This window comes from Dinoponera quadriceps, unplaced genomic scaffold (assembly GCF_001313825.1).
Source record: "Dinoponera quadriceps isolate SergipeBrazil2010 unplaced genomic scaffold, ASM131382v1 scaffold1266, whole genome shotgun sequence".
Classification (NCBI taxonomy): domain Eukaryota; kingdom Metazoa; phylum Arthropoda; class Insecta; order Hymenoptera; family Formicidae; genus Dinoponera; species Dinoponera quadriceps.
In genome coordinates, this window is record NW_014555494.1 from 635582 (window position 1) to 652184 (window position 16603).

At 45.3% G+C, this 16603-nt stretch overlaps 1 protein-coding gene across 5 annotated transcripts in view; it reads right to left on the reverse strand.

Moving 5' to 3' along the window:
- LOC106744500 (serine/threonine-protein phosphatase 2B catalytic subunit 2-like) overlaps window positions 1-16603 on the reverse strand; it is a 161194-nt gene that overhangs the window by 73573 nt on the left and 71018 nt on the right. For all 5 annotated transcript variants that reach the window (XR_001374451.1, XM_014619342.1, XM_014619341.1 and 2 more), the window contains exon 3: window positions 508-632. Coding sequence is in view for 4 of the 5 variants with exons in the window: in XM_014619342.1 (XP_014474828.1) it covers window positions 508-632 (125 nt within the window). In the remaining variant the exon portion in view is untranslated. The remainder of the gene's footprint in view (window positions 1-507; window positions 633-16603) is intronic.

Sequence of the window (16603 nt, forward strand, 5' to 3'; positions counted from 1 at the left end):
GGGGGGGGGGGGGGGAATTGGGAAGGGTAGCTCGCGAACTATGTTAAAATGCAATTTTAATCGCCCCGTCCGCGGGTGTGTCGCGACATTTGCGTCAATAGCGCGCGAATGTCAAAGCAAACCTCCCGCAGAATTAACGCATTTGCACCCCCGTTACTCGAGCCGGGTAGAAGCGGGGCCCAGCCAACGATTTAATTACTAGTTAATCGGGACGTACGTTAATTGCAGTAGTTCGATAATCGAGCGTTCCCGCATAATTCCCCGAGGCGAGCGAAATTTTCTTCACGCTGCTCTCTTTTTGTCGGAGAGTCGGAATAAAAGCGGGTTTTCACCGTGGCGCGTTATTATTACCTCCCCCCCCCCCTCCTGCGCGCGGCGTTTCATTGGGAATTCGCAGCGCGATCGAAATTTTAAAGTCTGATTACACCGCGACGTTCATTACCAACGTCCGCCTCGACGATTGAACGCGAGTTACACCGCGCGCTCTTTCCTCTCTCAGGTACTCACCTCGATACTGAAATAACCTCTATCAACGTAATCGCCGAGGAAGAGATACTTGGTCGTGGAGGGTGACCCGCCCACGTCGAATAATTTCATCAGGTCGTAGAATTGTCCGTGGATGTCGCCGCATACTGAAAGCAAAAGTAGATTCGACGATTCAGACGTGCTCGTCTCGCTCGGACAGGAATGTTGAATGACGATGAAAATATCGATATTAATGTTGAAACGGGTATCTATAATTGAGAGTATCGATATCATTACACGGGAAAAAATTCTGTCGAGTTAATAAAGTTTCCAAAAGCAGCGTGATCGAAGTAAATCTTCTTGATTCAATGGCGAGTATCATTAAAACTATTATTGTTTCAATAATTAAAATATCAGTTGAACGTAGGGACGGGCGATACGGTAAAAAGTATCGAAATTTCGTATCGATGCGTACCGTGAACAAAAATATCGATACTGACATCGAAACATAAAAAAACTTAAAATTAGAAGAAATATGAAAACCCAAGGTCTATTTGTCTTGTAACAAGCTGTAAAAGTTTCGCACGTCCACACGTAATAACTTTACTATTATATAAAGATACTTCTATCTTCTACACTAGACTTTTATGGTTTATGATTTAAGAATCTTAAAAAGGTTTCCGCGTCCTCGCTGTGACTGCCTTTGTTGGATGACGTCAGAAGCGAGAAATCGCATGCCAAAAATGATCACGGTACACGTGGAAATAAAATAATTTACGCACAAAATGACATTCGTAATCGACTCCGCACATTTATGAAGATGCCCGAAGGCTTTACTTTGGCAATCAATAAACAACCGTAAAATTAACATAACAGAAATCATGAGAAAAAATAAGCTTGAAGCTTGTAAGTTGCATGTTACACTAATTTTCACGAAGCAAAAATACATGATATCTCGAAGGTAGACTGAGTAAAAAATTGAAAAAAACAATCCAAACAAAGAAATATTGGTATAGGTGCGAACATCGAAAGAAAATATCGATAGAAAAATACTGAATATACCGAAAGAGAAATATCGATGCCAGTTTCGTATAAGCGGTATCATACAATTTTTACGTCCGAGAGGGAATTAGGAACGAGCTAATTAGATAGTGAGCGCGACTCCAGCGTCACGAAATGCACAACGCTTACGATACTTTCGAAGCGCCGGATTCTGCGCGAGGTAAAAAGAAGAGCAGGGCGGTCGCGCAAAAGAGACGAGAAATTAGCCGGGCGCGCGCGATTAATACGACGCGATTAAAGCGTATCTTACGTACGAATATATAGACATTAGCGAGCCTTGAGAGAGCCGGTAAACTTGTTTGCGAACGTTTCAAAGTGAAATTACGCTCCTGTGTCGCAGCGGATAGGAGACCGGAGCGGGAAACGTTCGGGAACTTCGAGTTCTCGAAACCGGGAACTATTAGCGACTAGAACCGCCCGAAGAGTGACGTCGGAGTTACTTTGCCGTGGTGTCGTCCGTCGCACGCTATTTGTCCCCGATGTTGTCCCGGCAAAGAGCCCGTGGTCTTTGTGAAGAAAGGAAAGTAAACGCGAGGAAAAGAGGGAAAATCGAGTTTAGATTATACACGGTATACACAAACTGCGCGAGCGATCCGATCAATCCGATCAATACGATCTCGGTTGTAAATTTTCCACGCGAGCCTCCCAATGTAATTTCCAACTGTGTGAATTATAACTGCGTCGATGTGCTGATGTCTCCGTTCTTTGCTCGCGCAGCAAGGTCGATAGATAAATAAGCAGCACTGAAAGAAAAATTCTACTATGTTCAAGTAATTATTTACTAAGGAGTATCGTGATCATTTATTTTATTTGGATTAAGTAAATGTTACTGGAATGTAGCACTTTTTTTTCTTCCAGTTTAATCCAAACCAAATAAATTGCTACAATATTCCTTAGTAAATATTTACTTGAACACAACAATTCTTTTTTTTTCTTTTTTTTTCAGTAGAGGTAAATACGACCCGTTGAAATCCCGCGCGAAATTCGGCCATCCACGAGGCGTTCACTCGACAGAGGCGCTCGACGGAGGCTTCGACGATAAATAATGCGCGGGTACGTAGAACCGGGGCGGAAGGCCGAAGGAATTTAAAGACGCGTAAAAAGTGGATCACGGAAGAGCGTAAATGGAAAGGAGGTATGACACTTTGCGAGGGCGAGTAAACTGTTATACGCGCGGCGATAATAAATGAAGGCCCATAAACGCATTGCTACTCCGGGCAACTTAGTTTTCCGCCATCCGACGGAAACTATCGCGCGCGCGGCACTGAATATGCGCGCGCGCTGGCATAACATCATAGCTTATGACTATCAACTATTTTTATTATTCACCGCTTGCACAGTACGTTGCCGGCCGCTTTTGCAACATTTTCCGATATACCGTGTGCAGGAATGCACAGCAATAAACTTGTTCTCGAGCGTTACGCGCGCGCCGGTGCAGCGCCGTCCGTTGTGCGGTGATCAAGTGAAAAAAGCAAATCTATATATTCCGGCTTTACACTCGCGTGTCGCGCGTCGAAAGTCGCAGGATATCCGACGACCAGCGGCAGCAGGAGTAGGAGGAGAGTGTGCGCGGACATCCCGTATATATATCGTGTTTGAGATCCGGATATCGGCCACGATGGGGATCGGCCGCGTGATTTATCGTTGGTTAAATATAAAATTTCACGCGGCTCCTCGCGCCCAACCAGGCCTCCAGCTCTCCATTTTCGTTTGGCGATTTTGTCGAATTTTTCACGCGGTTAGAAAGATACAAATATACATCGATATCAAAGGGACGGATGGAGGGAGAGACAGATGGATAGACGGGAAAAAGAGAGGGAGGGCGAGCGCTTTAACGTTTACATAAAACATCATTGCGGGACAAAGGCAAATGCCGACGAATAACATCGGCTGAGCTTTTTGTCCGACACACACACACACACACGCACGCACGCACACGTGGCGATATATGACGCACGTTAACACAAGGCTCGGCCCGGAAACTGGCGCGTGTAAAGCAGCGAAATACGAGCGAGTATATATGACGGCGAAAGCGGACAGATACCTGCGGAGATAATGAAATCGAGATCGCATTAATGCGTGTATTCGCGTGACAGCGGAGGCTGAAATAATTGGCCGTAAAAGATGAAATAAGGGGATAAAGTCGGTAAATGGGCTTGCGTGGCCGGCTGACGGCGATACGGAAGGCTCGTACATCGGCCGGTTGCGTTCGGCTGCTTGCAAACCGTAATAACGTCCCATGGATACAAACGGCCGGCGGCCACTCGGAGATAAATCGCGATCCCGCAACGGCTAATTTCGATGGGAGTCGGGACGCACGTGACGAGAAAATCGCGTACTCGATGCTGAAGCAACATCGTAGGTCTCTCAGGCCCATACGGAGGGTCCCAAACTAATCTCGATTTCCGTGATGTGCAAGCAGAACGGGCGGAACTGAGCAAAAAAGTCATGACGCAGATGACGCATCTTCTTTTGGCTACGAAGCATTCGAGGATGAACTTAAGACAGTCTTAAATATAAGATCAGACTATGAACATCGAAATACAGACAAAAAGAATTAATTAAATTAACGAAATTTCAGCTGTATTACATGGACAGTTAATTTTCATCTATGGGAGATATTTCTTTTTTTCCACACAGCAATGGTCACACAGACCAAACTTTTGTTTTTCGAGTAACGGAGGAACAGGAATGAGATGTAAAGCCGGGATTCATAGTCGGATCTCATATTTAAGACCGTCTTGAGTTTATTTTCAGATACTGTACGGCTCATTTCATAGGCTGCGAAGAAAGATCCGAAGATCTGTATTTAAGGCGGTCTTAAATATAAGTTTCGATTGTGAATGTCGGCCACAGTGTCTTGCACAAAACGTGGGGGAGGGGGGTAAGCGAAAGAAAACACACGTAGGCTTCGTGGGCTTAATTGTGTTACCGTCAGGATTAATTAGGGGGCTCGACGTTCGCTCGATCTCGTAATAACGTCCGTCTTCGCGTAGTATTATGCGGATCAGGGCTACTCCCACAAAAAGTGAGATAATTTGAGCCGCCGGCGTCGCTCGCTTCTTCAAGTCAGCGGCGAAGAGAGAGTGCGTGGGAGGAAAGCTACTCCCGAGACTCGCAAGAGAAACAAGAAGAAAGTAAACTTTATCCTACAGTTTTCACCCCCTTCCCCCCGCCTTGTCCTGCGGTGCTTATAGCTCGTGTTCTTTGTTCGCCCCCTTGTTTTTTGTTGCTAATGTTTCCTGTGAATAGAGAGAAAGAGTGAGAGAGAGAGAGAGAGAGAGAGAGAGAGAGAGAGAGAGAGAGAGAGAGAGAGAGAGAGAGNAGAGAGAGAGAGAGAGAGAGAGAGAGAGAGAGAGAGAGAGAGCAAACAGAACGCCCGTCACAGCGTTGTGTTGGCGAAAGAGCAAATGATACTTTGCGGCCGAAGGAAGAGAAAAATATTTCTTTCATTCCTCTCTCTCTCTCTCTCTCTCTCTCTCTCTCTCTCTTCACATAAACCTCGCTCTTAGAGACCGTTCCGAGAGAGAGAGAGAGAGAGAGAGTGAGAGAGAGAGAGAGAGAGAGAAAACCGGAATTATTTAATCGGATTTCGAATCGAGCGGATTCGAGTTCTCGATCTCCTCTCTTCGCGATCGATTCAGACGGAATTCTCGTTTTCGGCTTCCCTTGGATTTCCGAAACGTTCGAGACCGTTCGACCCAGTGCCCTGTTTTCCATTGCGAATATAGCGTGTCTTGGGATCACGGCAAGAAATAATTTCGGCCGCGGCGGTGGTACCGCGGCACGCTGCAAGCCAAGTCTGAATATTTCAAACAATCCTCGAATGTATCGGCCTCCCGTTCTGCCGCGTTTGCCCCCTTCTCCCCCCCCCTCTCTCTCTCTCTCTTTCTCTTCAGCGTCGCGTTAATTATTCGCCATGCGGATACCGTAGCGGACACACAGCGTAAAACGGGAGCGTAATTTCAGCTCGGCCAGCAACGACCGCACGATGTTATACCGCTACTCTATTGGCTCGGCTTTTGTCCGCTTGTGTCAGGCGCGTGTACCGACTGAATTTTCACGGAAGCCACACGGAGGCCTCGCAAGGCGCAGTCCGTACGTAACCGTACGTTCGCGATCGCGATCTAATTATTTAAATCACGTGCGTCATCGGAGCAGATCGATGCTTCGGTGGTCGGGGGGAGGGCTTGATACGTTAGTTCGCCGTCCGCTCGTCGTAATACGTCGCCGCGTGCGTCCGCGAGACAGATGCGAGTCTCCGCGCTAAAAGCTCGGAGGTAACTTTCGGCACTTTCGAATCCTTTCACCGTAAGTTAATAGTCAACTTTGACGAAACTTCCGAGACGATTGCGAGACGACGCTCGCTCGCCACCGCGAGCGAGCGTTTGCGAATCAACGACGTCGACGGATACTTCAAGGGCAAGACACACACGCATCTCTCTCTCTTTCACTTTCTGTTGAGAATACTCTCTGTCGATATACAAGAGAGAGAGAGAGAAAGAGAGAGAGAGGGGGGGGGGGGGAAGTCAGAGAGGCGATTTGCGGTCGACAAAGTGAATTAAACGGACGCGGCGGTTGGCGGAGACGGAATCGCCGCTAAGTAAGCATGAATTAACATTGCCGACGACATGCCGAAGAGCGGTTAGCGCGAGATGCGAGAACACGACTAAACGCAAACAGTTACGTGGCTTGATCGAATACCGATCTACTGACTTACGCGAGGGGGAGGGGGGGAGGGGGTCTCAGAAATTATCCTGGAAATTCATCTTCCTCTTAGCCGAGCTGCCTGCCACACACGTTATCCTCGGGATTATTTTTACAAAGATAGTGAATAATTTATAATCTCTTTCTCTCTCTCTTTCTCTACACGGAGAAAACATTGTGAAAATTGTCACAAAATTTTGTAATGCTGGACCACACTAGAATTTGCGACTGAAATTATTATGTATGTTGTAATCTTTATTAATCTGATGTGTACAATGAAGGATATCACTAAAAACGCCAGCACACATAATTTCAATCATAATTCCAGAGAGTGCGGTCCAACATTACAAAATTTTATGGTAATTTTCACCGCAAAACTTTCTCCGTACACTACGAACTATGAACTATGCTTGCGAAGGTCAGTAATTTCATGATTTTTATTGTCACTGTTATTACGAATGTTAAACAGCTATGTACCTTATTGTTTATTATATATTATTCTTATATACGTATGATATATTTTTCATATTATATTTTTATTTTTATTATATTTCTCCTTCGTATTATTCTATTTCATTCGGGGATTACATATTTGAAGGGACAGTTCCAAGAATAAACTGCATCTCTCTCTCTCTCTTTCTTTCATTAAACAAAAATATCACACCGTGCGTAAAAACAGCGAGGTTATTTATTCGCATTATTTGTACCTTTCCGTCCGGTGAGATAACCGGCGCGACGTTCGTTATTTAAATATCATATCGGTTCGGCGGAGTTTAACGGGATGTACGTTATCTCGGTTAGTAGTACGCTTAATTACGAATGAGTCGCGAGATCGCAAACCGCGAAACGCGCGTGAGCGACAGTGTTGCGCGGGTGCGCTTAGCCGCCGCTCCTCCCCTCAACCCCCTATGTTTTTATTGTAATCCGATTAAATCCACGCCAACCTGAAGCCGTGCGTGCTGTTTAATAATCAGTTTTCACGATTGCTAGTTAACAATCTGCTCCTCGTCGCGGCGCTAAAGTGGATTTCGCGTCCTTGCGCTCTCGTTGATCATCAATGAGAGCGAGAGCGAGAAAGAGAGAGAGAGAGAGGGGGGGGGGACACCTGACGTTTCCGTTTAAACGACAGCAGCTCGTCACAGCGCGGATGCGCTTTTAAAAGCTCGCGATTCCCTCCGATGTGCGCGCGCGTCCGTGCGTGCACGCGCAATTTTTGCATCATCCGCAAAATTTACGACCGGGCAGCGCGCTAACGCGAATCAAAGAGCGGACTTTTTTCCTTTTTTTTCAACTGAAAATACGCGCTGTAAATAATAATACGCGACAGCCCCGCCCATTGTCTTACACAATTGCATCAAACGCGCTACGCGTGTATTCGCGACCACATTTTGTCACACACGTTCCCGGCCGCGTGGGTTCTTTATTGCTGCTCACCCTCGCGGATACATCATTTTTAACTGTAAACGTTTATCCGCACGCCGCGCCGTACAGAGCCCGTTCGGTCCTAAAGCAGGTGTACGGCCCGTTTTATAGACGACATTCCTGTCGCCCGGGGGATGGAAAGGAGGGGGGAGGGGAGAAGGAAGCAGCGGCAGCTATACGGCGTGTCCGTTAAACGAAGTAGCCGACTGCAAGGCTACGACGACGACGACGGACTCGGTTGTGAAACGGTGCATAAAAGTGCACTTACTTACTTAGCCGCATATAAATCGATCCGCTCGCTGTTTACGCCGCTACGAGCCGATGCACAAACTCTCCCTCCCTCCCCACCGTGCACGAGCGACGATGGTAAGTAATGCTTCCGCGAAGGGAAAACACTCACTGTAGGCGCACCGCCTATAAACTTACGAGGACGCGAGGCACTTTTCCCGAGGACGATGCGCATCTCTTTCGCGATTCGAGGTGTCCCATCTGTCGTGCGACTCGGAGGCGGTGGAACTCGCGAAAGGGGATGAAAAGAGATGACGGAACGACATCCCTTTTCACGGGAGTCCAGGCAGATCGTTTGACTTACGCTTGGAAGTTACTCCCGGTAAAATTCCGCTCGAAAGTGGAAGAATGACCAGCCGCATTCGATCGAATTCGCGCGGCCTTCCGCAACTCACGCGGAAGTGAATTCTCCTATCAGGAGTGAATCCGATGTACACTTCGTTGTCTCGCGGGGAACAAAGTTTACCCTAACCGATAGAAGCGACTCACCCGTGCGGAATAAGGATCCACTTCTAAGTTTGGGTGAAATTCCACTCGAAAAGTGGAGGGAGCGCCGAGCCACTCGAATTCGAGTGACTTGCCCCGCCAGCCGTGCAAACTCCGAGTCGCCGGGTGAATGTTCCCGTTTGAAATTGCGAATGAGCAAATCCGATGCGTCGCATGGGAATAAATCCGCTCTAATTGAACGACGAAACGTTCACTCGTGTGAAATAAGAATCCTACTCTGAGCTCGGGTGAGGCTCCGCTCGAGAAGTACAGCGAGAGCCGACTCAAATTCGAGTGACTTTTCGCTCATCAGACTCGGAAAATCGTCGAGTGAATACTTCCGTGCGAAATTAACGAATGAAATCTGATATTCTTCGCTGTTTCGCAAAGAAACCTGTCCCTCAAGACGATCGCTCCGTGATAATACCGTCGGATAGGTCAATAAAAGTCGGTTGTGATTGATATGTAAGGTACACGGTTTTCGATAAAATGGGCAAAGCATATGATAGCTAACTTGAAAAAATTTGGCAATATTGTATACGCTATATCTCCCTCTTGCCTGTTGATCAGACGTTTCTTAAAGATCAAATGGTTAAATAATCTTGAAGACCCACGAAAACTAGGCAAAATAATGAACGAATGAAACAGTAAACAAATGAAACGCTCAAAATCTTATCCAGGGACTGATCAGAAGCCGGCTAGTTTTACTCCAGTTATCCAGTTATCGTCGAACCAAAAGCCTCCCCGAACTTATAAGTTTCTGGTGAGTGATCGGGAACTAGCTAGCTCGAGAATTACTGGCCAGTTACTGGCTGGAAACTGGTTTAACTTCTAGTTGGGAATTGTCGGTCCGATGTCGCGCCTGAAATGAATCGTCTCTTCTATGGTTATGGGTTATGGAAGAGAGATCGGAAGGTCGCAAACGGCCACTTGTACGCGCGCTCCATAGAGGCGCTTTATTAAGAGATTCGAGCCACGTACGAATGTAACGGTGCGTCGTAACCCGACGAACGGTCCGCTGCACAGCGGTGCAGTTAACCCATATAGCGACGAAACACCCCGACGCGCGCGGAAAGCAGGCTACGTCTTCGTTAGCCGGCGTCATCGATAACGACACACGGACGCGACCTGACCTCGCGAAGAAAGAGTACAACGGGGAGGAGTGTAACGTAAAGAACACAGCGGAAGGAACACAACGGGAAATGAGTTACACGCCTACGTTAGTTACCCCGCCCGCTCGTCCTTAATGTCTACAAACTTTTCACGGAGATGAGAATATCTGCTTTCCGATACTGCTTCTAATAGCGACGAGACGTCTGCTTCAGTGAAATATGAGCTTGGTTGTATCTACTTGACAATGGATACACACACACACACATACACAGAGAAAAAGGTTTCCTTAGATTTAGTATTTCTATTTATTTTATATTAAAATTTGTTTCATAGAAACAACATATGCTTATAAAGTATTAAATGCTTATAAAATATGCTTGTAAAATATATAAAATATGATTTGTTTGAGTAAACATTTTATTATATTCTTATTCAAGAAAACTCTATTATTTAACAGAAAGAACGCTATTATTTGAAATAATATTTTTTAACCAGATAAAATAATATTTGGCTACGGAAAATATATGTAAAATGAAACAAATAATTTCTTTATAAGAAATCACTTCAAGACACTCTCTAGCAAATTCTTACCTAGACCAAGTAATATTTATTTGATCCGAGTAAAATATTTTCCAAGTATAAATTATTCAAATAAAAACAATATATATTTACATAATTCAAGTAAAATTTATTTAATCCAAGTAAAAATTTGCCAAGTGTGTATTCGCATAATTATTTACTTGGGTCTAGTATTTTTTGTTTCTGTACAACCAAACGTGTTTTGATTTTGAATGAAACTAAATTTCTAGTTCTGCTGAAGCGAATTTGGTTCTCCCAATCAGAAATTCGGTTCCCTTCGACCGCGAAACGCGTTTGATTATCCATCCATGGTCAGATAGTAACCGAATTCATTTTTCAGCATTGACTAACTTCTAATATCGACGTCGCGATCACGACGTCCCGTCGAGACGAGAAGTTAGGATTCTCCCTCGTGTCGATTCGCGCAGTTATATTCTCACCGTCCCCATGCGACATTCGTGACGAGGGCAAGGAAAAAAGAATATATTCGGGATCCAGCTGGCGCGATCGGGGGGAGACGGAAAACAATCGCGACTATTTGCGGACAGGCGGTGCGTGCGAGAGACGAGCACGTCTCCTGGGGAATTCGCCATCGGACGGACGTCGGAATGCGCGCTCTCGCGAGCATAGCTAGGCACAGCTCGGAGCTATTTCGGCTGTGATTATTTCGCGATCATATAAATCTCGGCGCCCCGGCGATGAAACACGGGGACATAGCTTGACGATTTAAGTTACACGGTGAGCCGCGCTGTGTCCGAGAGCTCGTTTCGCCACACCGCCGAGAAACCGAACGCGCTGCGAACGTCGTCCACTTGGCACTACACGTTTATTTATACGCGGCGGCGACGTGTGTGTCCGAAGGCTAGCGTTAAATGTTTTCGGTATCTATTCCTTTCGTCGAAGCGGCGAGAACAAATTCGCGTGGACAAATACCGTTGGAACTCGTCTATTTTCCGGGATACACGTCGTTCCCTACTTTCGCGCGTCCCACAAAAAACCGGAAAAATAGCCTGATACGCAACCAAGAAAAAATTTGTTCATCGTGTTCCTCAACCCTTCGCGGCCAGTGTGCTTTTTAACGTTCCTTTTCGACATTCAGAAAAATACTTTTGTAGTCACAGCAAAAATGATCGAGATGTGCGAAGTTAGCTGAGATAGATAAATGTCTAGCAAACACTTCAATGTCATATATGTATTGTATCGAATTAATATAAGAAACAGAGACAAAATTTTTATCCGAACTATTTGTCCAATTTAACAAGAAAATCTCTCTGTAGAGTCCATCCGGATGAAGGCCAGTCACATTTCTCATTAAAAATTAGTAACAGGATCTGAATTTTCTCGCATATGTTGTTAGAACGTTGCTGCTGCAAATTATACGTACTAGACAATTTTCTAGCAGATACAAAAAACAGCGGATACATTTTACCTGTGACATTTAGAATTCTAGCTGGATCAACAAAACATTTCCCTGAGTGCGACTAATTCGCAGAAATTCAATTACTTCGCGACAATACCATATAGGTCGCGTTAATATTCCGATATTTCAACATCGATTTAGTACAGTAACATATTTGCAATCGTATATTTAAATCGAGTACGTAATATTAAAATATATAAACGATTGGTTTGTAGGATCGACCGGAACGAAACGCGATGTCAAAGTAGACGCGACGTAAGACCACCAAGAGTCAAGATGAAGAATTTCGCAATTTGATACCTCTGTGCGTGCCGCGACTATAGAGTAGTTTGTTTGCAATATCGTATGAGAAACGAGACGTCAGATTGCTCGTTGTTCGAGCTCTGTCGCAGCGGTTCTCGATTCCTCCGTCTGAATGTCGAATCACGTGTACATTCGAGTCGAAATTTTAGTCCTAGTTTAAGTCTAATTTGGTTCTACATTAAATGTTCAAAGATCTTATCGATCTCTATTGTGTTCCTTTGGTGATACAAATAGGGGTGTTATTGCCGTTTCCTCCACACAGAGAAAAAGGTTTCTTTAGATTTAGTACTTCTATTTATTAGATATTAAAATGTTGTTTCATAGAAACAACATATACGGAATATTATTTGTCTGAGTAAAACTTTTATCGTCTCATTCAAGAAAACTCTATTATTTAACAGAGAGAACGCCATTATTTGAAATAATATCTTTCAACCAAATAAAATATTATTTGGTTACAATTCGTTGAAAAGTCTAACAATCGTACTTATTAATCGAAACGTTAGCTTTTTTGGAGCATGTCAGTGATGAAATTTATTTGAATGCGATGAAATTGATTAAATTCGAAGAAATCTTTCTCCTCAGTGCACTCGGAGACTCAATGTCAAATTAAAATTCAGGCTCTGAGGTACTAAATTCTCCGTGGAGCGTTAAAGAAGCACTTATTGTGCTCCTCTTTTGCTGACAAACGGGAACTTGTTTCCGTTTTCTCCACTTGAAGAAGACTTAACATAGAATTAAAAATTTCGACTCGGATACTTTATATTAATTATATTAATTATTATTAATTATGCGCGATTCGCACGTTGAAGTCGCGTTCGAACATCTCCGCAGTGCGTTATCGCGCCGGCTAAATTCCCCGAGCGACTCTTATAATTAGCTCGTGCAACTTGTAAGTGCAACAGCCACCGGTACCGCGGCGATTTACGTCGCTGCAGCACTTCTGCTCTCCGCTCACGAGAGCCCTCAGGACGTCCTCCCGTATTTCTATCACGTAGCGCCACGTAACCGAGGGATTACTCGTCCGAAGACGATCGTCGTTACGCGGTGATCCCGGCACCTTCGCCGCACCACCCGCGACACCGGGGGTGTAAATTCACCATGCGTCGTCATATTTTTTCCGTCCGGTCCTTGACATTCCGCGTGAAATGAGAGTCGCGGAGATCCAAACGGAATTTTACGACCGCCGACGCCCCGCGATGACAGGCGTATGTATAGGAACACCTGGTATAAATTATAGCGTGTCGAGCCGCTCGGCGTTCGTTTCTCGCGAATTCAGAAACGTTGCCGTGCGAGCGAGACGCGATTCTGGATCGACGATCGCGAGGAGGATTATCGAGAAAATAGTTGCGGACATAAAAGTTGTACAAACGTTGAGTAGTGATTATCTGTCGGAACAAACGGATAAGATTGGCCAATAAGAACCGTCGGTGGATGTTAGTTTGAAATCTTAACAAGAGAGAATAAAATTGTCCGACGGTGTAATACGAGGTCTGTTCAAAAAGTATCGCGAATTTTGTTTTTTTAAAAATTATTTATTTATTCATGAATATCTATTTTGTCTCCTTCAAAGTAATCCCCATCAGATATTATACACTTGTGCCAACGTTTTTTCCAATCCTCGAAGCACTTCAAAAAATCATTTTTTGTGATCTTGTTCAGCTCCTCCTTCGATGCCGTCTTTATCTCCTCAATCGTAGCGTAGCGTCGTCCTTTCATGTGCCTCTTCAGTTTCGGGAACAAGAAAAAGTCACAGGGGGCCAGGTCTGGGGAATACGGTGGCTGCGGCATCATTAGTGTGTTGTTTTTGGCCAAAAATTCGCGCACAAGCAACGATGTGTGAGCAGGGGCGTTGGTACGAATTTCGCGGCGACCCGTCTCATGCCCAAATCATTAGTAAAAATCGAATGGCACGAGCCAATCGATATGTTTAGGTCCTCAGCAACTTCTCTAACGGTGATTCGACGATTGGCCAATACTATTTTCTTCACTTCATCAATGTTTCGTCTGTTGTTGACGTGCTCGGGCGTCCGGCACGCTCTTCGTCGTTCACATCTTCTCGGCCCTCTGAGAACATTTTGTACCACCGATAAACGTTGCTTCGGTCCAAGGTAGCTTCACCATATGCCACAGTCAACATTTGGAATGCGTCCGCGCACTTAATTTTGTTAGATTCCTTGATCCATTTTTTGGAATAGGCAAAAATCGAAGATAAGCCAAAACACGTCTAAGCAAAACAGCTGTCAAAGATAAACTGAATATTCAAAATGGCCGAACTTGTCGGCATAAGTGAAGGACATGAGTACCAACATAACGCCACAAAAAAATCGAAAATAGAATATATGTAACCCGCGGAAATTCAAAATTCGCGATACTTTTTGAACAGACCTCGTATACGCGCCGCACAGTTTACATAATTTTCTATTAAAAACAGTCCAGCGAAATTTGTGTTTACTTTAACGTGAGATATATATGTTAAAAAAACCACGAATATATGCATATAATTATAATATGAATTATGAGTTAAAATATAAGTGTGAATATACCCAAATTAACATATTTATCTTGTTAACGTGTTACTTGTTAACATATTTACTCGTTAAAGTAACACTAAAATTTGGGTGGACCGTTTGCGATACAAAATTTTTTACCGTTCTCTTTTCCAGACTTTCAACGTACGGGTAGTACTGCAACACATTTTCCACGTCGACCTTCTTAATCCGCAATTAATACTCGTTTTAATTAATTCCTTTCTCCACTTTAAACATCCCCTTGGACCTTGTAGAAATTTTCAAACGTCGCGAGGAATATTATCTCAGCCAGAATTCGAACGTGGACCTCCCTATTTACCGGGTCGTATCAATTCAAGCCACTGAGGCTTCAGCAATATTCAATGCACAACATTATTGTATGTAAATGACAGAATGGCAGATGTAGAATCTTCAGCCGACATGGTCCAAACAACGAAAGATATAAAGGCTCTCGCAGCATGGAGCCAGTAAGAATGAGTAGGAATTATAGATTAATAAGAGTCGTCGCTGGATATTAGACGAAAGAAAGGAATAGTATCAAATTAGAAACAACGATATCTTCAAACGAAAGCATTGCATTGACTTGAAAGTATCGTTTCTTCTCACCAATATTTTTCTCTCACTCACTGAAAATGATTCTTAAATAACAAGAATATGGTATTTTTAGCGGAGCTATATAAAATTTCGGCATGTATATGCAAAAGCAACTTTTATTTCCACATAAGATTATGTATTTTTGTTTATACACGAGAAATATAAATCTTGAATTTTGATACTAATTTTTTTCCATGCAGGTGCGAAATTTCTATCTATGATTAGTATACACCTTTAGATCGGCCGATCGCACCCATCTTCCAAAAGTCGACTACTCAACCGTTGTGTTCACTGAACGCAACCGATGATCAAAACTTTCCGAACGTGTATGATTTCCGCGAGACTTCGCGTAATCGCGCAATCCTTCCTGCCACGATTTTGCTAAATTCAGCGGCGGCGGCGGCGATATCGACGCTACGTCGCGCGAATGCGGAACGACCTCGCCTCAACCTGAACACCGTTAGGCAATTGAACAATAGCAAGCGCCGTCGTCCACGTCGAGAGAGCGGTTTTGCGGCGAACCTGATGCCTTTGCCAGGCAAAACAGCTGGGGGCCGGGGAGATAAATGCGGCCGAACAAGCGCCACGGGCGACGCATCCCGATCGAATCCCCCCCCCCCTTCTCCTTTCTCCCCCTTCTCTACTCTCTACGTTGCAGTTTCGAACATATTTTTTTTTTCTTGCCTCTCGGTCGAGTCCGGAAACAACCTACGCAAAGAGAGCGACCGACGGAAGGCGGTTTGGCCTCCGGGTTCCGCGCCCGTCGACACGGCTGCGATTTTTTATCCTGCCGTTCCGAGCTCGATCTCGCGTTTGGATGGACGGTCGGACGACGTCGTTTGACGTTTTTCACGATTCGAGATGGCGACGCGCGAAAATAATGTACCGCGAACGGAGCACAACGGAACAACGTGCGAGCGAGCGTCCGGGGAATAAAAAGTGGGAATAACATACGTCTCTTTCGCCGAGATTCGTGCGTGCGCCGCGCGCGCGAACGCGGTGTAAAGCCCGATTTTCATTATTTATTAATCGCGACGCGCGCGGATAGGAGTAGTTGGCGACGCTCGCGTACGTGCGGGATGCGCGGAGGGATGATGCAGATGGTGATACTTCACCGGCGTCGTTTCATCGCGTAAACACGCGATCGTTCGTACGAAGGTTCGCTTAATTAAAAAGGGGGACGGGGGAACCCGCAGTCGGCGTAACGAATCTCCGTGACGACCTCGCGCGTCCTCGCGAGGTATCCGCTTGATTTCTCCGCCGTTCTCCGTTCTCTTCAATTTTCGCGACGGACCGAGAGGGTGAAAGAGGGAGCGAGCGAGAGAGAGAGAGGGGGAGAGAGTGATTGCCAAAGCAAATTCGGGCATAACGAGCTGCGGACACGGGGGAGGAACGGGCTTAGCCATCGGTTTTTCCGATCCTCGAGCAAGTTCGGCCGAAATCTCTCTCTCCGCGCTCCTCCCTTCCTCGGCGCGTCTGCTCGCTCGCGCCACCGGGGTTAATTAAACGCGAAATAGCGCGGCTCGCCTCTCGGAGAATGCGCGCCGAATAAATCGGCGAGAATAATAGCGCGGCGTAATGAATAGAGTGTACGGAAAATATAGCGCCGCGCGGTGATAAGTTCCGTTGCTGA